Here is a 22,589-nt window from a genome sequence, read left to right as displayed (position 1 = left end):
CATCTAATTCTATTTTTCTAATCGGTTTAGCAGTCGAACAGTTTACCAACAACAACGTAGCTCAATATTTTTCAGTAGTCTTTGACGACGTCCGCTTGATTTAGTGAGGCGGCCATGTTTGTTTATAAGTGGCATTTAAAGCGATAGACGTCATTACCATGGTTGCAGAAATCAGAACCGTTACGTTAATTTTAGCCCGTTGTATTAATTAATTACTCAATTTTAGCCACCCAATGGTTGTACGGTTATAACTATTCCATTTCTATCATTTACTAAAAATGTTCTGCCAACTAGAGGAAACTAGAAATATTAAGACTACATTAACCAGCAGGCTTTGCAGGGGAGTGACTGTCCTTGTTGCCTGGCAACGCCTCTAAACTAAAACGGACTTCGGGAGTCAGAAAATTAGGAGACAAATTTACCAGGTAAAGCTAACGGACATTAAATATAACTCACAGTTAAAGTTAAAACGTTTCAGTAAGTGTAGCTTGACATTGAGTGACTGAAAATTAAGTTGCCAACGTTGTATTTTATTTTACATCAAAATACTCAATCAATAAATTTCCCTTTTTGTTTTACAGATAGCGGAAATGTCGGAGGATAACTCGTCAACTGTTGGTGAACAGGCTGAGAGCACACAGGCAGCTTCACAGGAAAACACTGAAGGTAATGTTGCAGAGCATTATCATGTAGCCCACTGGTTCACAACCTGAGGATCCCGACGCCCACTAGGGGTCGCCAGAGCTTCACGGCTGGGTCACGAGGCCTTATTACTTTTTAATTGGTGTAAGACACTTTTAAAAAGATACTAAATGGTTTACTTTTTTTTTTTTTTTTTTTTTTTTAAAAATATCCATTAAAAAAGAACAAAGTGCACACAAGAGGTGCAAAGATAATTAAGCAATATCACATGAGAGGGAGTGATGTTATACTCAACGTTATTGCCTCGTTTTTTTTTTTTGTTTTTTTTTATTGAACAATAAAGTGTTAACAGGCAGGTACACCACAAATGAGACAGTACAAAAAATATATTCAAGATTCTAGAAAGTGTTGGTACAGACAAGAAGACAGTATAACAAGATAATAAAAAGAAGCAGCAGAGTTTAGTCAGAGGATGGGAAAAACGTTTCATAATGAGCGATCAGTTTGATGCTTTTACTGTTTTCAATTAAACGTAAGGATTTCATAGTGTTATCAAATTCTAAGAGGAAGGTTTTGAAAATGGGGCAAGAATTGGCAAATTTTTGTTTGTGAATGTAAAATTTAGCATGAAGGATTACAAAATTTAGTAAAAATTCAAAATCTTTGTTATTTTTGTTAGTGTAGTAGCATATGATATCTCTTGATGTAAAGGAGTATTTGATATTGGCAGAGTTTAAAAAAAATGGAGATTAAGAGCTGACCAGAAAGCTTTTGTGATTCCACAATCAAAAAATAAATGTGAAATAGTTTCAACACACTGGTTACAAAAAGAACATAAATTATCTATTTCGGTAAATTTGGCAATAAAATAATTAACAGGGTAAATTTTATGTAAAATTTTAAAGTGAGTTTCTTTAATTTTGTTAGAAATGCAGTATTTGTGGGGTAAAAGCCAGGTCCTTCGCCATCCAATGTCCACAATCTGAGAACTCCAAAAGAACTTCCCTCTAGGTACAGAATTGTACTTTCTTTGAAATATTCGACGAATATGCTTATTATTACACTTTTTGTCTTTCAGTTCCAGTCCATTCAACATCAACAAAGGTTGAGCAGTTCTGTGTCCATTGAAAATTAGATGATTTTTCACAGCATGAGACAACTCCTTTGGAATAGCCTGGATTACAGCATTAAATTCTTTGAAAGGAACAGGAAAATTATATACAGTCATAAAGCGTTCATATGTAAACATATTGCCATTCTCATCAAACAGATTAAACACAAAAAGAATATCTCTTTGGTACCATTTAAATAAAAACAAAGATTTATTCCTTTTAAGTATATTACAGTTGTTCCAAAGGAAGGTTTTATGTGGTGAAAAATTGTGGACAGATAACGTTATTGCCTCGTGCCTATGACCGAATCACAGCCGTGACGATATACGAGTATAACATCACGAGCTCGAGTGTGATATTGCTTTTATACAACAGTTCAACAGTTAAATAAGCAAGGCTGATTAAGAAATGTCGAAAAATGAGGACAAAATAGATAATTTAAGCATTTTATTTGTCTTCCGCCAACAAAAATAGTTCCCTCAGGTCTCCGTTGTCACCGTTGCTATGTAACGCAGACATGGTGCGCCAGGCACTTACTCTTTATACACATTTATCGGCACATTTCCATTAATTGTGCAGCCGGTGAAATAAGTCTCTGGTGACTGCATGGTGGACTGTCACTTCACAGGCACAGCCGACTCTGCCTTCTGATCTGACAGTATGTTGCTTTTCTCCAAGTCATTGAGCTCCGCTGATGAAACACTGACAAACCTGAATGTGTACTCAGATGGATTCAGCTTCTCCTCTCCCTCATCTTCCTCTGATGACCATTCATAGTTCAATTCAAAACTTATTTTAGGAAATAAATCCATATTTTTGGCTGTTTGACAGTGGATGAATTAATTAGCCTACAACGCAACTGCTGACCTCACTGACACTAACTGTCACTTTGATTTGATTGTTGATTGCAATCAGCTGTGAGGCGGAGTGATACATACACAGTGAAATAACCATGATGTTGTACTCCAATATTGTCACGGTTTTACTGTCTCTCGACCAATTAGAGTGCAGGGCCGGAACTAACTGTTGTATAAAGAGTATTTAGGTTATTCCAGGTTTGTGCTGCATGATAACAAAACGCTGCTTCACCATGTTTTGTTCTGACATTTGGGATGGTCAGTAGCCCGGCCCCAGATGTCCTCAGGGTCCTGGAAAGTTCATAGCTCACAAGTATGTCAGAGATATATGTGGGTGCTGAGCCACAGAGTGATTTATACACAAGCAGCAAGATTTTGAAATCAATTCTCTGAGTAACAGGTAGCCAGCGAAAGGGTTTTGGAACTGGAGTAATGTGGTCATATTTCCTAGTTTTTTTCAGGACCCTGGCAGCAGCATTCTGAAAAAGCTGAAGTTGCCAGGGGCGTTCAGTTTCAGATTTTTCCAATTTTTATTCACTCCAAACCATGTTGACGTTAACATACTCAGTTGAAGTGTAAAATCTGAAAGTAAAATATAAATCTGGGAATTCACATGAGAATAATACATTTTCGTCTCATATACGAAATTCTATATGGAAAAAATGCACAAGTTAAATCACTGGTGCATGAAAGCTGCTGTCAAATATTTCCCCTCCCTCACAGGATGTGATACTGAACACTTGGTGATGCAGCAGGAGACTGAAGAGGAATCAAAAAAGCAGCCCTCTGCAGACATGTCCTACAAGTACGAGGAATTTCACTCCAGACCTTTCATCACACCTGACTCTGAAATCCCAGAGAACCTCCTGCACCTCTCGTATCCTTAGAAAATAAGTTAAGAAAAACATTTCACACCACGTCTTCTCTAACTTCCTGTCATCATACTTCGCAAATAACATGTGAATCTGATCTTGATCCTTAATCCGTCCTGCGTTCAGTCACTCTTTTGGCTATGACAGCGGGCGCAGGGGAAACCTGCAGCTGCTGGATGACAGAACTCTGATCTTTATAGCAGGCAACCTGCTCGTCCTGCTGGACGTTTCCACCAAGGAACAGAGATACCTCCGCTCCTGCAGCGGAGGAGGAATCGGCTCCATCACGGTAAGATGGCTGACAAACCTCGTGTCATGTAAGTCAGAATCATCACTCTGTGACTCCAGTCTGTCTGTGACTGAGTGCAATAAACGCTGATGGATGAATTGACAGATAACTTTACATTTACTCAAGAGTTTCAAGAGTGCACTAATACAATTTTATACCATATGTAAATAACTGGAAATCAACGGCTGCCTGGAATTATTGGGGAAAATGGAAAATGATCAGCAAAATGTACAATACTGTGTACGTGAATTATGTTTTAGGAGCAAAAAAATGTGTCATGGCTCTTTAGGTAAAGGTCCTTGTTTCTATTATTTTTCATGCATTAACGACTTTATTCATAAGTTTGTGAGTCAGATAAAAAGTAAGGAAATGTTTGTTCTTGTCTTTCACTTAAAATTATGTTTTAAAAGTATGAATGAAGTACCTTACTGACTTAAATTAATGCACTCCTAAACAAGTATTATACAAAAATACATTACTGATATTTTCTAGAGAATTTGTCTTAATTTGTGTGTTTGTGCGTGTGTGTCAAGGCACACCCTAGCAAGGAGTACTTTGCTGTAGCAGAGAAGGGAAACCTGCCCAACATCATAGTCTATGAATATCCTTCATTACAACCCGTCAGCGTCCTCAGAGGTGAGTAGAACCAAGAATCGTTGAGTTTGCAGTAACAGCCGTGATCAGAAGCATTATGTTTTTGTGGGTTGTCTGTCTGTCCCATTCTTATGCACATGATATCTCAAGCTTGAGGGAATTTCTTCAAATTTGGCACAAACATCCACTTGGTTTCACCGTTGAGCTGATTAGATTTTGGTTGACAAAGGTCAGAGGGGAGGGTCAGTGTAACCTTGTATCCATCTTATTTTTGTCAACGTGACATTTCATGAATATTTTCAACATTTTTCAACATATTTGGCACAAACGTCCACTGGTTTCAACAATGAACTGATCAGATTTTGGTGGTCAAAGGTGAAGGTCATTGAGACGTTGCGTCCATCTCATTCTTGTGAACACAATATCTCAAGAACACTTGGAGGGAATTTCTTGAAATTTGGGACACACGTCCACTTGGTTACAACAACAATTACTAATTCGATTTTGGTGGTCAAAGGTCAAAGGGGAATGTCCCTGTGACGTTGGTTCCATCTTATTCTCGTGAATGTGACATTTCAAGAACACCCAGAGGGAATTTCTTCAAATTTGGCACAAAAGTTCACTTGAACTTACCGATGAGTGGATTAGACTTTGGTAGTCAAAGGTCAAATGTAAAATTGGCCAAGAACTTCTATTCATCTCATTCTCGTGAATGCAATATCTCAAGAATGCCCTTGTGGATTTTTATTTTTCAAATTTGGCACAAACGTAACCTTGGTTTCACTAGTCCTGGTGGCCAAAGGTCAAAGGAGAAGGTCACTGGGACTTTGTCTCCGTCTTATTCTTGTGAACACGACATTTCAAGAACACCTTGAGGGAAATTCTTGGAATTTGGCACCAAAGTCCACTTGGATTCAATGATGAACTGATAAGATTTGATTGGTGTAATCGAAATTTTCAGGCCCCGACATACTTTGTATTACAAATCAGCAAATGATAAGACACCCTACATTCTACTTCCTGTTCCTTCCTTAATGTTCAAGGACAGAACAAGATAAGATGGTCTGAACTGCTTTGTTTTATTGCTGAAGAACTGTTTCTACACCAGTTAAAGATGATGTGTAACTGTGTGCACCAAAGTCCACTTGGATTCAGTGCTGAACTGATAAGATTTGATTGGTATAATCAAAATTCTCAGGCCCCGACATACTTTGTATTACAAATCAGAAAATGATAAGACACCCTACATTCTACTTCCTGTAGACTAACAGCCTGTTACATGCTGTTAGTTCCTTCCTTAATGTTCAAGGACAGAACAAGATAAGATGGTCTGAACTGCTTTGTTTTATTGCTGAAGAATTGTTTCTACACCAGTTAAAGATGATGTGTAACTCACCCCCTCCCTGCCCTTGCAGTCAGTGTGTTTAACAAAAATACCACCACAGTGGTCAAAGGTCAGAGTCCACTGTGACCTCACTAAACATTTTTTTGGCCATATCTTCATTCATGTGCTAATCATGACAACATTTTATGGCCTATTAGAATAAAATGGTAACGTGATGACATATTATATCCAAAAAGTCATAGGTCAACTTCACTGTGATATCATAATGTTCTGCAAAATCACTTTTCTGGCCGTTAGTCAACACCATAACTCAGGAACAGAAGGGGAGACATTTGTTCTGATACTCACCTGGCGACACTAATCTTGGGTGTCCATCTTGAAACTGCGTGAAGCATCCATGTTGTTTTAGAATCTGTAGCTTCTGTGCAGCAACATCCATATTTGAAGCATTGTCAACTGTCTTGGCTACATATGAGTCTGGATAGATATCGGTGTAGACTGTAACTGCAACTTGGCATGCAACGGCAAGGCGGTAGTTCTAGTTGATCATGTTTTTGACCTTCATGTTTGTAGGTGGTACAGAGCGGGCGTACAGTTTTGTGGATTTTAACCATGATGGGAGCCTGCTGGCAAGTGTGGGGAGCGCACCAGACTACATGCTGACGTTGTGGGATTGGAGACAAAAGGAGGTGATACTGAGATGCAAGGCCATTTCTCAGGAAGTCTACCGAGTTACCTTCTCCCCATACAACCCGGGACTGCTCACATCATCAGGATCTGGACACATCAAGTAAAGGACATACTGAATCCTCCTGAAACCCTGTAAAGCTGTTAAATCACTGCTATTAAAATAGCTTTAGACCTCAGATGCTGAATTATTATTCCCTCACACTGATATTGATATGTTTATGTTGTCAAATAAAGTCAAAATGCCTTCTCTCTGCCAGGTTCTGGAAAATGGCCAACACATTCACAGGTCTTAAATTGCAAGGGCTTATGGGACATTTTGGGAAAATCGCAGAGACTGATATTGAGAGCTACGTGGACCTTCCTGATGGAAAGGTCTGTGCACCGCTGTTCTGACAAGTTGGGTCTGTATGCAGGTCAGGAAGGTCTGGAAATGTACGGAGGAAAACTTTGAGTTCACAGCTGTGTTTTGTCCAATGACTGATCTTGGTAATCTCATAAAATCTGGCATGTTACAGTGAATAATCATTTCTCTGCCTGAGGGAATGTGAGACTTTGAAACTTAGTCCCGACCTCATCGGCGTGCTGTTATCGGCTGGGGACTACACAACCATAAATGTCCAAACCACAGCTACATTCAGGCAAAGGACAGGGTCTTAGCAGAGACTCTTGTATGAGTTTATACATTGTTTTTAGAAAAATCCTGTATATACCTTTAACATTCGCAAAAAGTAAAATTGCACTTTGTGATGAAGTTGTTTGGAAGGTCAAAATTTCAACCTCAAAAATATTTAGGTTTCAGAAATCCTCTATAAGACTCAAGCGAACGAACACTTGCTTGTGATCATCTTCGCCCTTTGTGTCCTCCTGTCAGGTGGTGTCCGGCTCAGACTGGGGCAACTTGCTGCTGTGGGATGGGAACTCCATCACGGTGGAGATTTGCCGTAAGGGGGGGCGTAGCTGCCACACAGGGGTGGTTAAGCCGTTCGCCCTAGAAGATGGGCAGCTGATGACGATTGGCTCTGACGGAGCAGTCCGGGTAAGAATCTTGCAACAACATAACTTCATAACCTGAAAACGCTTCACTTTCAGAACATTTCTCTCAAGTTTGTCCTAAGATGTCTATTGATCTCCTGTCTATTGTTGGGCCGTATATATCTGGGTGTCCACCAGTTTCTCCTCTATTGTTTACCAACTGTACACTTGTTGTCATGACCACCACAGAAGACCTGCCACAACTCAAATCATCGATTGGACAATGGGAAAAATTATGACGACAAAAGAGATGTCGTGGGCTGTTTTTCTGCTTTGGGTTGAAGTTTTTTCAACTCAAGGAGTTCAGAGCACTCAGGCAAAAATGCCAAAAGCTTAGAGCACAGAAACGCAAAGCACAAACTGACAAATATGTGGATATTAACAGTTACAAATGAAACATAAGAAGGGAGAATGTAATGTCACATATTAGGTTTTTGATTTCAAGAGTTAATTGACCGTTCTTGGCATCCTGAGTGGAGATAAGTTTCTTTGTAATCAGTAGAACTTTATAACACCCACCCCTCCTTTGCCCTCTGCAGGGCTGGGACTTTGAGAGCATCGACACTGCCGACAGCAACAGCCAAAGCAGTAGGATTGAGCTGGAGCCAATGAATGAGATGGTGGTAGGACACAACGTCTGCCTCTCCTCTATGGTGAAGAGCTCCCTGCCTGACTCATTCATCTGGTTTGCTCAGGTCAGAAAGTGAAAGGTCAAAGGTCACTAATTAAAACCATTTGTAATCCATGATCCGGCATAAACCTGATCAAAATTACAGACCAGGTCTTCCCATTATGTGGTCCTGTAGGATTCCAGCGGAGCCATCTGGAAACTGGATCTTTCATTCACCTACACAGTGAGTTTCTTAGACACAGTCTGTAATAAATTAGGAGCAAACAAATAGGAGCTGAGCCAACAGAAGAAAGGTATGATTACATTTATTGTTACTGAGGTGAATACGTGTGTTTATGGTGATGTACAGGTAACGTTGTGTAGTCCTAATGGAAACCTATATAGCAAACCATATTGCACCATCACATGTTGTAATGAAGTGACAGTGTGCTCACCCAGTGAAACGACAGTTGATGTATCGGCTGTGTGTGCAGACTCCTGATCCAGAGTGCCTCTTCTCGTTCCACGCCGGGCCAATTCAGGGCCTGGACGTGTCGAGGAAATCCCACCTGATGGCCACGACAGCTCTAGACCGTGAGTGCGATACATTTCCACACCTGCACAGACATTCTTTGTGAATACACTGACACACACAGTATAACAGATGATTGTGTGTGTCCCTGCTCTCCAGGTTCAGTCAAAGTTTTTGACTTCCTGGCAAAAAGAGAACTAACCACCAGTCGCTTCAATCAGGGTGGAACTGCTCTCAGATGGGCTCCACCTTTGGTAAGTGTGTCAGTGTAAAAATGTATCATGAGCTCACTTATGATGTGAACTGGCAGAAAACTGACCTCTGAGGCTCTGGTGTTTGTCTGTAGGTGAACCAGAGTGGAAGCTTACTGGTGACTGGCTTTGACGATGGGGTGGTCCGGCTACTGGAGCTGTACAACCCTCAGAGGCTGCATTTAGTCACCGGGAGCAGACCTAAAGGAGATGCCAAGCTGCGCCTTAAACAGGCTTTCAAACCCCATAATGCCCCTGTAACTGCTGTTGCATATGAGCGAAATGGAGAAATCTTAGCCACGGGGGTAAGAGGTTTTCCAACAAAATTTTTTGTTGTTGTTGTTCATCCACCTTTCTGACTTCTCACTTCCTCCCTACCGTTCAGAGCTCAGACAGCACTGTGTTCTTCTTCACTGTTGGAGAAAATCACAACCCCATCGGCTTTGTCCATGTTCCCGGGCCGGTGCAGGCGCTGGAGTGGTCACCTCATTCCCACGTTAGTCTGGTCTCCGAGTCCACTCGCACCCAAATATATCCATGCTGGAGTGTTATTGATTAAACTGATTTCTTCTACGATTTTACCCAGAGTGAAAACAGGCTGCTCATCCTGTGTCAGAGCGGTCACGTGGTTGAGGTGCACAGTCCTGATCCAGAGGCCCAGAAGCCGACCAAAACCTTCCACCTGCCTGAACTGCCCAGCAGATTCTTCAGGTTCAGGAGCATAAAATCTCGTATCAAGGTCTGAACTTTGTGTCTTTGCCTTGTTTGTTAGGGTTTTTGTACTGTGGATGTACTGATGTCTGCTCTGTGGCTGTGTGTGATTTGAATATTTTTCTTCCCTTTATTTCCTGTTGTCTTAAAGTTCATTTAAAAGAGCATCTAACCTAACTCAAACATTCGTGTTTTAATTTGTGTGTTTGTGTATTTCAGAGAGATGAGGAAATCGCAAGACGCCAAGCCGTAAAGGAGAAGAAGAAGAAAGAGCGAGAAGACAAACTGAAAGACTCAATGCAGATGTACCCAGAGCCAGAGGAAGAGGAAGAAGAGGAAGAGTTGCCCCACATCTATATCCCTGAGCATCCAAGTCCCCTCTTCTGTGGCTTCTACTCACAGCCTGGCCAGTTCTGGCTCTCCATGGTACACACAAACACACAATTATACCTCTATGAGCATGCGACAACAATAACCAGGATGTTCAGGAAAATTAAAATAGGCATCAATCAGCAGAAATTATCACGAGTAGCCAACTTGTAAATCGATCAAACAGCACCAACACCAACATCTGACAGTCCTACAGGGACATCAAAGAAGACAACACAAACCAATGTCATGCACAAACAGGAGCAGGAAGTAAACTCTGATGCAATGCAGTGACAGAGCAGGTTGCACTTTCATTCTTGCCTGCTGATAGGAAATCGCTTCTGCAATCAGTGGGCATTGAACCTCACCCTTAGTACAATAAGTATTAAATGTTGTTATTTTTTAAAGACTAAGTCCTACTTGGTCGGATTAGTTGTCTCATCCAAATCATATTTGCAATCCACTTCAGAATTGTACCAAAACACAGGTATTGTTTCAAAATTATTATCAAAACATATTCAAACTGTACCCAGAAGTTAAATGATGATGCTAAAATAATCCTAGAAGACAATTCAATTGAATGATTGTCTTTTTCTCTCTCCTGCAGGGGGGCTTTGACTCAGGTTACTTGTATCACTGTAAGTTCTCAGAGGAACAGGAGCAGGATCCAGACCAGCGACAGGATGAGCCCTTTGACTTCCTGCCTGTCAGCGACGCAGACAACGACCCTATTTGTTCTGTCACCTTCAGGTAGCTGGAGGGCAGACTTACTAATCAGTATTCTCATATGATAAAGAGATCAAATGACTGAATGTAATTTGAAAATGCTGCTCTTGGTGCTGAACCAACAGCTTTTCTTTTTTTCCTCAGGCCGGGGGATGCTTTAGAGGCTCCTTCACATTTGGAACCACAGTAATATTACCTGCATGAAGTTTCCTTCCTTTTTGTTGTTTTGGTGTTTCCTAGCTCCGACAGGCAGCTGCTGCTCTGCGGTATGCACTCAGGTTTCATCAGGGTTTACCCTCTGCAGCCAGGCGACCACAGCCTCACCTCCATGCAGGCCTACTGGGCTCTCAGTGTGCACGACAACCAGTACGGACACTTGCGGCACATCTGCTGTAGCCATGACGACCTCTTTGTGCTGACAGCCGGAGATGACGGGAACGTCTTTTCCTTCAGCGTGCTTCCTCCAGAGGAGCTACAGAAAGGCCTGCAGAAAAGAAGGGCCAAGATTCCGTCACCCAGGGTCAGTCCAAATTTTAACTTTATACACTTTATACAGTGTGGTTCTGTGGATGACAAAGTCCATCAGCCTGAGCTGTTCTCTGTGTTTAATGCCAGTCAGCAAATATTTGTATGCTAATGTTGAACTGACCTGTTCAGAACCCAATCATGTAAAAATGCACTCATCAACCATTCTTTTTTTTTTTTTCTGTCAGCTCCAGTCGACGGAGTAACACAATCAGTAACACAATCACAATAAATGGTTTTAACAAAGCTTTATTCAGCAAAACCCATGCATTTATTTTTTTCATGAATGGCTAACTAATTTCATCTTCATCTTCTTCATCTTCTGACTGCTTCATCCTCTTGAGGGTCGCGGCAGCTGGAGCCTATCCCAGCTGACACTGGGCGAGAGGCAGGGTACACCCTGGACAGGTCGCCAGACTATCGCAGGGCTGACACATAGAGACAAACAACCATTCACGCTCACATTCACACCTACGGACAATTTAGAGTTATCAATTAACCTAGTCCCCAATCTGCATGTCTTTGGACTGTGGGAGGAAGCCGGAGTGCCCGGAGAGAACCCACGCTGACACGGGGAGAACATGCAGACTCCGCACAGAAGGGCTCCCACACCCAGGATCGAACCAGCAGCCCTCTTGCTGTGAGGCGAGAGTGCTAACCACCACAGCACTGTGCTGCCCCCTAATTTCATTGAATATTAAATAAAGAAATGCTTTAAAAGTCATTGCATAGCCTATATATTTTGTATTCCGTTGCCATCTTGATTCAAAATATCCTCAATATTCTTAAGTATCTCCAGAAAACAGTGTGTTGAAGACCTCCTGAGATGAATATTCTGTGTACATAATCAACAGGATGCATTATAAGCTGACTGTATTGATAGAAAATCAGATCTGAACAATATTTCTCTGTTTATTTTTGGGTGACATTCAGATCCTCGTCCATTCCAATGGACGCACATTAGCCATAATAGCTAGACAAAGAAGACTTTGCAAGACAGCTAAGCTGTTACTCACAGTTTAACAAACTCCTTGTTCATTTGTAACATATCTGGCAACTATTGGAGTTCAACTTTCCAGATTTTGAAACCATTCCAGACGCTTGACTTTGTCAACATCTTGCTAACGTATCTATAAGCCTATCAAGTGCAGTCAAAGTGTCCCAGTTTCAGTAATGCTGGAGAGCTGGTGACTGACATAAAATAAGAGCGAGTTGGATTCACAAAACTATCATTGAGTTTAAATGTCCTTAAAATAGAGCATTCAAATACTGATTTTTACCTTGATTAACATGGTAACAATCAAAGCTTTAAAGCATTTGAGTTACCCCTATGATCAAGTAAGTTGTATTTGGGTGCAGTCAGATGACAGCAATCATAAATCTAGACATCGTAGAAAAGTTATGTCCACTGGAATGAACAAGGGACATGAGGATGTTACCACTGGCACTGTGAGCATGTAAGCATGTTGAAATTAGCATTTAGCTCAAAGCACTGGTGTGCCTTCGTACAACCTCACAGAGTCGCTAGCATGGCTGTAGACACGTAGTGTTCTTTGCTTAAGTCTTTGTTTTGAATCCAGATTGATTAGCCTATGTTGTACAGATTTTAAGATGATTATTGTTGTTATCGGTTCAGAATTTTTGGGGGGCAATAAACATTTTATGGATGGTATGGTGCAGGTTGGCCAAATGGATGGTTGTATGAAAAGGTAATATCATCTTGTTCATAATTATGTTCTTTGAGCAGGTGGGTCTTGAGGATGAGGTGTTATCCCAGGACATTGAAGACCCAGCAGCTTACAGGTGGGCGTGAATAATCTGTTTAGGGATAATCTGGTCCGGCTCTCTTTCTCTCACTCTCATGTTGTCTTGTGCCTTTCTCTGTCTTTATCGCTGAAAAATATTTGTACAATAGAAAACGCTATTGAAAATCATGAAAGTCTTATCTAACCCCCCCAACTCCTTCCAGCATAGAGACAGCTAAGCAGAAGCTGGAGAAGGACCATCTGCATCGGGAGGCTGAGCTAAAGATTGCAGCAAAGCGGAAGAAGCTGGCCGAGCTTCAGAAGAAGTTTAAACGGCTGCTGAATGCCAACCAGAGTCTGCCGGAGCATGTTCGCTTGAAAGCTGCGGTACAGACCCACTCTCCACTGTCATCTGATTTGACGCTTGATGTGGTCACCTTTGCAGCTGATTGGGGTAACCTCTCAGTGCATGATAAAAGCTGGTCCTCACAAATGAAACCTTTAAAATGTAGGGTAAAGTACTGGTTTGTGTTTCAGTCTCATCAGCTCCTTCAACACATGCACTATAATTAAGATCAGATTATAGAAAACGACAATGTGCTCAATATTGTGTGGGGTTTTTTTGTGTAGGAGCTGCAGCTGGACCAGCGTTTCAGTGAGCAGGCAGAGAGGATAAAGGCCCAGCGAGTTAGGGAGGTCAGACAGCACATGGCGTGGGAGGAGGAGCGCTGCAGCATAGCACTCAGCAAACTACAGGACTGGTACTGACAAAACACAAATACACATAGTCATCTATCTTATAATAATAACATAGGTTATGTTTTTGTTTCTGTCTGCTTATCAGCAGGAATATGGATGAACTTCTTTTCTGAGTTGGTGAAAGAATGTAGCATTGGTTAGGAGGTAAAGACACCCAACCTCGAGAAGGAAGCACTCACCTCTTGTGTTTGTATTCAGGTTTAAGGACTCACTGGAGGCCAATGTGGTCACTGTGGTCGCCATCTGCACCGACCACAGAGTCTCCACCTACCCTCTGCCAGCACTCACCAAACCTTCATCCCAACTCACACATCAGAGGAGACCCAGCTGGCCTGACGGGGACGGAGCAGCTGCAACAGAACGCAGAAAATCCAGAGCTGAACCCGTAAAAGACGGCAGCAAAATAGAAGGTGCGAAAGTGTTTGTGTGTTTGCCACACCTGCCAAAGACTTGTGTGACCTATCACCTGTGTGTGTTCTCCAGAGGAGGAGGTGCGGCACCACCCGGCAGCTCGTCCATCCGGGATAAAGCTGGCAGATCGGCAGGTCGAGAGGCTCCAAAAGGAGGCAGAGAAGGCTGAACAAGCTCGAGCCAGGATAGAGAAGAGGAAGCAGGAATGGGCCCAACTGTGAGTGTCATGTCTGACAATATCACCCCAGTCCTTTGGGCTTAAATTAGATGGCTTCTGTTTTTGATTTATGGTCATGGTGTTTCCTTCATTCTTAAAATTCCAATTTTAAAAAATGCAGTGCCAGGCTAATCTACTGGGGGACAGTGGGGCACTACTGTAACTATTGCAATGCTAATGCAAAGCTGTGATGGATTGTTGGACTCTCAGTTACGCAGAGAAACCAAATGAGAACTACGACGATCCGCAGGATGTGGAGGCCATCCGTGAAGCCAAAGAGAACTTTGGAGACTTAAAACTGAAGTCAGCTAAAGACTTCACTGTGCCGAAACATCTGAGGATGAACACTGAGAGCAAGAGAGCAGAGCTGATAGGCCTGGAGAAAAATGTACGCACAAACACACACATATCGTAGCTCATTCAAGGCACGAGTTTCTCACAGAAGTCATTAACAGACTAATAATAGCAATCAGTGGATGAATGATTAGTGGAAAGAACATAAGTTGCATACATAGCAGATTTATTTCATGACTCCGTTCATCCCACCAGATCCGCGAGAAGCAGATGGAGATGAATAGACAGATTGTGGCATTGCGGGACTCCAAGGTTCACCTGGTGTCTCAGTTGCATGCTCAGGCTCAGCAGGTCCAGAAGATTCAGCAGCATCTGGCAGCCCATCTCCACCGCCCTCCACCCGCCTTGCCCATCATACTACCAGAGGAGACTCCAGAGAAGAGGCTGCAGTACAGCCGTGCCACCCTGGAGCGATATCGGCTTCTAAGGGAACAGAGGTATGGGAACCAGGTTGTAGTTTGATCCAACACCAAGTCTAGACTCAGACGATAGATGTGAAAATTATTCACTTATGACTGCTGCAGCAGGAAGTTAAACACGAGTTAAATGGATTTCAACAGGACACATCAACCATGTTCAGAGTAAACTGAATTAAGCCACAGCTTCTGAAGACACAGCAATGGGGTATAAGTGATCACTGGACTTTGACCCACATATACATATTCATCTTCAAACAGGTTTCAGAGCATGGAGCAGGAGGAGCAGGAGGGAGTCACATCCATATTGGAGCAACTGGAGAAAGAGATGGAAGAAGAGGAAGGGAAAGAGAAAGGAGCAGAGGAGGAGAGAGGAGAAGAAGGAACTTCTAGCCTGTCAGCTTCATCTGTAATCAGAGAAGAAGAAGAGATACCAGTGGAAGACGGAGCAGAGCTGAGCGACCTGGAGGAGGAGCTCCGGAGGGAGGAGGAGATCAGACTGCTGTATGAGCAGAACTCTCTGCTGGAGCAGGTCTGTGTTTTTAATAAATGATGACTGATCAAATAAAGGGCCACGACATTAGTTTAAATGTGTAATATCTTATATAATCGACTGATTGTCTCAGACTGATGGTGTGTAATATTGTAATGTAATCCATGTATATTTTGATCCTCAGATTGAGAGTTCAGTACTTCAGTTTGACGCGGAGCTCCTGCTGCTGCGTCACCAGAAGCTGCGTCTGGACTGGCAGCTGAAGATGGCCGACCTCCATCAGCTGACGTTGTACCAGGAGCTGCTGCTCCTCAAGGAGTTTGAAAGGCGGGAGGACAGCCTCCAGGAGAAGCTCAATGGATGCATCAAGGAGGAGAACAGCATCACGGTGGGAGAGAGTTTATGCATCTGTGGACTGGTTCATGTGCATGATCTTTTTATTTTTAGATCCTGTAGCAATCTATTCAAAGGGCCAAACATAATGTAATATTGCATTTCAACAGCTGCATGTCTACACAGGAAGCATTTCAGCTGCATTTTTCAGTAGCCCCTCTCTGTTGCCTCTAATAGAACATTCATTTTCTGTAGCCACTTATCCTGTTAGGGGTCGTGAGGATGCTGGACTCTAGCCCAGCTGACACTGGGTGAGAGGCGGGGTACACCCTGGACAGGTCGCCGGACTATCACAGGGCTGACACATAGAGACAGACAACCATTCACGCTCACATTCACACCTACGGACAATTTAGAGTCACCAATTACCCTGCATGTCTTTGGACTGTGGGAGGAAGCTGAAGCACTCGGAGAAAACCCACGCTGACACGGGGACATACATAGAACATACAAACTCCGCACAGAAGGGCACTCCCACCCACAGTTTGAACCAGGAACCCTCTTGGTGTGAGGCGATAATGATAACCACTGCACCACTGTGTGTGCAGATGTGCTTCAGTCATAATCAGTCCAATTAAACCTGCCCCAAAGAACATTTTACACTTGAAGTCTATTTTCCTGGGCAATGTGGGTGACCTAGACTCAATCCTGCACCTGAACACATCCTGTGTAGACACGTATGGAGCTCTGAAGCTGCTGCCATATAGGCACGGTAACACCGTTTGTGTATCAGCGCAGGTGTTTTCCTTCCTCAGATCACCACTGACAGATCCTCATGTCCCTGTTCTATCCTCCCCTCTCCCTCCTGACAGTCTAAGCTGGAGGAGTATAATGAACAGCTGGAACTGAAGCAGGGAGACATCGCCAGGCTGCAGGAGAGAGAGAAGGCTCTGACTGCCACCTTCCAGACCTCGCTGGGCGAAGAAAACAAGTTTGAAGAGTTTCTGACCAAAGTCTTCAAAAAGAAGATCAAACGTGTGAAGAAGGAGCAGACTAGAAATAAAAGTGAGAGGAAGAAACACAAGAGTAAAATGTGACCAGAGTGATTGTGTGATACTGTGTGCGTGTATCAATTTGCTCACGTGCCCTTGATGATCCAAAAATGTGTTTGCAGAGGATGAGGAGGACAGTGATGAGGACTCTGTTGACGACGATGACTGGGATGATGATTCTGACAGCAGCACAGAGGATGGAGGAGATGGCCTGGATGACAGCGTTTGCCCTCCAGGTCAGCGCTATGGTGGAAGATATATTCAATCCCTTCACAGTAAAGTGTGAACTTTTAATTTTTGGCTGTGCTGTGGTAGAGTCCCACATGATGTGTCAAAGCATTTAATTTAAGAACTTAATTCAAAATATGCACATCTTCCTTCTGCTTAGATAACCCAGTTTTATGAAAAGGCCATCTTTCCAGCAGTGAAATACTTCTTAAAAATGCCCGGCTTTGGTGGCACAAGATGGTTGGAAACGCAGCGATGTCTTGCTTAATAATTGGTCTTGAACAGTGGTCTGCAGCTTAGCAGCTGTCTCGCCCAAGTCTCACACTATCCTACATCCCTCCACCTCCAGATGATGAAATCACCCATATACACGTCATCAGAACTATGTCACTTTAGAAACATAGATATGATATGTATGAAACGTAGAAATGTAACAAAATGATGGTGGTTTGCAGAAATATACAATTCCAACATTTTCCTCTGGTGACTGGACTGGACTATAATTTGGACCAGACTGGATATGAGGCATTTTGCAGTGCTTCATTGTGCTTCAACAGGCTTTAACTTCTCTGTGTATGTGTGTCTCAGGCTGTGAGCCAGAGTTGTTTGAGAACACACTGCAGCTGCGGGAGCATCGACTGGACCTGGAGGAACTGCTGGCGGAGGAGAAGAAGAGTGCTGAAGCTCTGAAGAAGGAGTGCGACACCCTCGTCAAGAAGGTCATACTCTGCTTTTTATCTTTATGTCACTATCTATTACCATGCTGTCTTTTTGTTACTCACATCCTGATCCTGTGTGTGTGCGTGTGTGTGTGTCTTTTTTTTTTTGCTTGGCTCTGCAGGAGAAATCAGTGCAGAGCAGTCGGAAGGCAGCAGAGGAAGACTTGGAGTTGATCAACAGGGAGAAACAGCAGAAAATGAATGAACTGGATGTGGTGGTTCCTCTCAGACTCCACCAGGTAATTTTGTTTGATATTTTTTGGAACCTCGGAAGACGGTTGGCAGTGCAGTACGAACAAGTAAAACCTCAATGTGAAATCAAACAATATTTAGCTTGGTGGTATTATCCTCCACGTCATCAGGAATGTTAAAAAGCTCTCACAGTGCTGTGCATTTGGCTCTGCCAACTGCCTTTCAGTCATTGTTTCACTGGTGGTGTTCCTGTGCATTGGGTATTTTTTGTCTTAATTTAAAAATTATCCTAAAAGTTTAAAAGCATTAAATTTAAGTAACTCATATCTGTAGACACCCTGCTTAAATTATTAATTAACTATCAAAATTAATGCCCATTATTTTTCCATTGATTGGTAAAGCCCTGTTACAGATATATTTTAAGTTTTAGTTTTGTTTCTTCTTCAATTTGAAAATGAAAAGTCAATTTCAGATTTCATCTCATGATCTTTATGGATTCAGAGACCTACTTTTCTTTTTTTAAAATTTAATGTGCACAGAAATGAAAAATGAACTTTGAATTTGATTACATCCCAACCCTCACCTATGGTCATGAGCTCTGGGTAGTGACCGAAAGTATGAGGTCGCAGATACAAGCAGCCAAAATGAGTTTCCTCCGTGGGGTGGCTGGGCTCAGCCTTAGAGATAGGGTGAGGAGCTTGGACATCCAGAGGGAGCCCGGAGTAGAGCCACTGCTCCTTTGTGTTGAAAAGGGTTTGTTGAGGTGGTTCAGGGCATCTGATCAGGATGCCTTCTGGGTGCCTCCTGTTAGAGGTGTTCAAAGCACATTCCACTGGTAGGAGGCCCCGGGGCAGACCCAGAGCACATCTGGTCTGGGAACACCTCAGGGTTCCTCAGGAGGAGCTGGAAAGTGTTGCTGGGGAGAGGGATGTCTGGGGTGCTTTGCTCTGCTTCGGGTAAGCAGTTGAAAATGGATGGATGGATTGGTGGACCGAGACTTCTGTAGACATTCTCTGCTTGTGTCCCTTTGATAAAACACAGGCTTTAAGTTTATTAATCCCAAAGAATTCTGTCTCCACTCATTAAAATTCTCCATCTTCTCATCTCCTGCAATTACTCTCCTCTTCCCTCCACCTCCTCTGTCATCAACAGATTGAGCTTGTCACTAACGGTTCAGTGCCGTCTGACCTGAGCCAAGCATTAGTGCTTGACATGACAGAGTTTAACAGGCTGCAGGAGCGCATCAAGCAGTTGCAGGTGGAGAAGAGCCAGCAGAAAGAGCTGTACTGTCAGGCCCGCCAGCAGCACGTCAGGCTCCTCCACGACCGCAAGGACTTGGAGGCCAACATCCAGGGTGAGACCCACACAGGCAAACGCCTGGGCTCCCATTCAGCCTAACCTGAAACCTCTGATGATATGTTAGATACGATGTGTGAAGATCAGATGCTACATGAACACAAACAAGTCAAAGTAAAGACACAGATGAAAAAAAAATCCAGATTTGTGTTTGGTAAAGTTTGTGTGTCGCCTCGATTACTGCCAGTGCAAGAAAGTCACATTCTTAGAAACTGATCTGTGTGTTGATGTGTGTTGGTGTAGTGCTGGAGAAGCAGTGCAACCAGCTGATGATGATGAAGTTCGGGCGGCTGGTGGATGTGGAGGCTCTGCAGACGCTGTCGGGGAACAGGGTGCTGGAAGAGCTCAAGCAGGAAAAACTCCTCAGAGAAGCTGCATACGCCAAGGAAATCAAAGAGTGGGATGTACGCTGACCTGTTTTTGTGTGACCTCACACTTGACATGTTATTTTTCCAAAACAACTTAGATCAGAGTGAGTTTACTGATCTTTTTCTGGACTGTTTTTGTGCGTGTGTGTGTGTAATATTCAGGCGAAGGTAGAAGAAGCACGTGAGGTTCTGATGGAGAGGACCAGGTGTAACACAGAGCATCTGCGGTGCATGCAGAGCCTCTACGACCAGAACAAAGAGCTGGAGCATAAACTCAACGCACGGCAGAAGAAAGTGGTAATTTCTGTGCTCTAAATTAATTTTCATATCTTATTGATTAAAGCTGGGATCCACAAATCTGTAATACAAAATAATGATGTTTCACTTATGCATCTGCCACTTGAGAGCCATGGCTGGAGACATCTCCGTCTCTGCCTGGAGGAAATTTCTTCACATTTGCCACATGGTGGTCAGAGATCACTGAGACCTTATTTTTGGTCATAACTTAAGAATTCATACAATAATTATGACAGAATTTTACATAATATCTGATAGGATAAAATGATGAAGTGATGACATGTTATGTCCCAAAGGGCAACTTAACTGTGACATCATAATGTTCTGCAAAAACACTCCTCTGGACATTATTCAACACCGTAACTCAGGAACAGGAGGGGAGGCATGTGGTCAGATACTGAACTGGTGACACTAATTTTGGGTGTCCACCCTTAAACTGTGCTGATTATACAGATCTTCTGTGCCACCGGGTTGAAGATGAGTGAAAGCGGCAACATTGATATTTGAAGCATTGTCTGTCATTGTCAGTTCCTCTGGTAGTCCACCACAAGCTCACTGGTTTTGCTGACATTGAGCTTCAGGTGTTTGTTGTTGCACCGTGTTTCGAAGTTCTCCATCAGTCCTCTGTACCCCTCTGTGTAAGTAAAGTCTAAGTGAAGACTGCGTGTCTCTCACTAGATGTTATTCATTGGAATCATGTTGGAATCATTGTCATTGCTGATGATAAACCGAGACAGCCCACTTTAGATCCATCTCCTGTATTTGTCATATGGGTTTTGGCACTTCACGGACTAGCACCAGCCCTGAGTCCATTCATTCCAATAAGAGAAGTGAAAGTGAGTAGAGATGATGACTCTCCTTCGCCCCATTGTCACTGAAGTAAATACTGGACCCATTTTTCACAGGTCCCAACTTTTCTAAACATTCTGACACTGTAATGGCGCTTTTCAGACACACAAATAAGGAGAAAATTAACTTTGTTCGAGACATTTCTGTTTTAGAAACACACATTAAACACACATTAAACTAGCAGATAAAGTCAAGCGGCAAAATAAAGAAAGAACATTAAATTTGTACTGTAGTTTCTACTGTAGTCTGATTTCATCATCCACACGACATTTAGTACACTTCCAAACGAGGTGGAGATATGCAGGGGAGCGATGACCACAGTCACTTAGGAAATCGGAAGTGTGTGCCATCTCGTACTATTGGCAAAGCTTGTATAGAATATCTTTGACATAACCATGGCGTTACCCTGGATTCACCAAGCATGGGCGTAGCAGAAGCTGTTACTATTTCAGGGTTGTTGTTTTTTTCAGTTCATTTTAATTGTAACATTTTGGTTGCGCAAAAAGTCTTGTTCAGCGATTGGTTGTGGTAAAAAACTATCTAAGGAATCGGATGTTCAGCCAAAATGTAAAGCTTCAAACCAGTGGGTGCTGTCATGATGGCTATGTCTATGATTTTATTAAGTCTATGGTGCACACAACTGAGTGGAGTTGTATTCTCGACTATTGAAATGTCTGTCATATATGTGTGAGTTGTTTGTGCCTGTCCACCTGTATACTGCATACCTTTATAGATATCTGTTTGTGTATCCAGGGCAGACAGTTCCAGGATTACAGAAGACGTGTGGACCAGGAGGAGATTCGGAGGCTCCAGGAGCTGGTGAAAACACAATCACAGCAGGCTGAGGCCCTCAGGAGAGAAATTGGCGCCCTGTCTCGTAAAGGGGGCCACGTCCTGCCCCCCTGCCAGGCCCCGTTGCCCCCGCTCCCCCCCTGCCATCCCCTACAGGCTACACCCACACCAGCAAACAAGGACCAGGGTATGCATCCAAACAGCTTAAAGCACAAAACTCACCCTGCAGATCAGGAGCTAATTAGGCAGGGACCAAAACACCTACACAGTTACTGTAAGGTGAGAGGTAACGTTCACTAATAGCACTTTGTCAGGAGTTATTGTTGTTTTTAAGTTTAAAAAATACTTCTGTTTTTGACTACTGTGTTTGTTCATAATTAAAAGCCTAAGAAGATGAGGGTGTTTTTATTTTGTCTTTACTGAACGCAGCTCTGTAAAGTGTGAAGCCTCCCCGTCATTTTTCCTCCCATCATCAAGTTTAAAACTGATCTTAAAAAGAAACAGTCAACATATGCAGAGATGCTAAATGTGGAGTAATGTGATCTCTTTTCTTGGTTTTAGTTAAATGTCTAGCAGCCTCAAGAAACTTAGGCAGAATTTTTACTTCTGCGTGGAATCGACACCGTACCTACAGCGTAGGCTCTGCATCAACGTAGAGCCTACGTCGTAGCCTACACCGTAGGCTGACATGCAACTCCCCATAAATGTAACATTTTGGCAAAGTAGACCTGTCTATTTTTGTCAGCTGAAACCATTTTCCTCAGTGGAAACAAAGCTTTAATTTACTTTAATTTTGAACATAAGAAACAATAAATTGTTAAAGACAATAAAGCCTCCCCAAAATAGCATTT

At 42.8% G+C, this 22,589-nt stretch overlaps 1 protein-coding gene across 1 annotated transcript; it reads left to right on the top strand.

Moving 5' to 3' along the window:
• The first annotated feature begins 175 nt into the window (after nt 1-175).
• LOC125906193 (cilia- and flagella-associated protein 44) lies at nt 176-22,589 on the top strand. Its single transcript, XM_049604655.1, is given in 36 exon segments — nt 176-425; nt 582-666; nt 3,335-3,488; nt 3,610-3,772; nt 4,306-4,408; nt 6,285-6,501; nt 6,659-6,773; nt 7,273-7,437; nt 7,973-8,128; nt 8,240-8,287; nt 8,538-8,637; nt 8,735-8,829; nt 8,922-9,131; nt 9,212-9,322; nt 9,413-9,565; nt 9,757-9,963; nt 10,514-10,656; nt 10,873-11,152; nt 12,905-12,960; nt 13,127-13,289; nt 13,533-13,663; nt 13,860-14,071; nt 14,145-14,289; nt 14,500-14,677; nt 14,839-15,080; nt 15,321-15,591; nt 15,737-15,940; nt 16,758-16,950; nt 17,060-17,173; nt 17,754-17,884; nt 18,007-18,123; nt 19,229-19,430; nt 19,676-19,836; nt 19,963-20,097; nt 21,700-21,871; nt 21,874-22,589. Coding segments are annotated over 35 exon segments (5,433 nt in total). The 5' UTR covers nt 176-425; nt 582-590; the 3' UTR covers nt 21,984-22,589.

This window comes from Epinephelus fuscoguttatus, linkage group LG18 (genome assembly GCF_011397635.1).
Source record: "Epinephelus fuscoguttatus linkage group LG18, E.fuscoguttatus.final_Chr_v1".
Lineage (NCBI taxonomy): Eukaryota > Metazoa > Chordata > Actinopteri > Perciformes > Serranidae > Epinephelus > Epinephelus fuscoguttatus.
The sequence above is the reverse complement of the archived record's forward strand: the minus strand, read 5'-3'. Positions and strand labels throughout refer to the sequence as shown.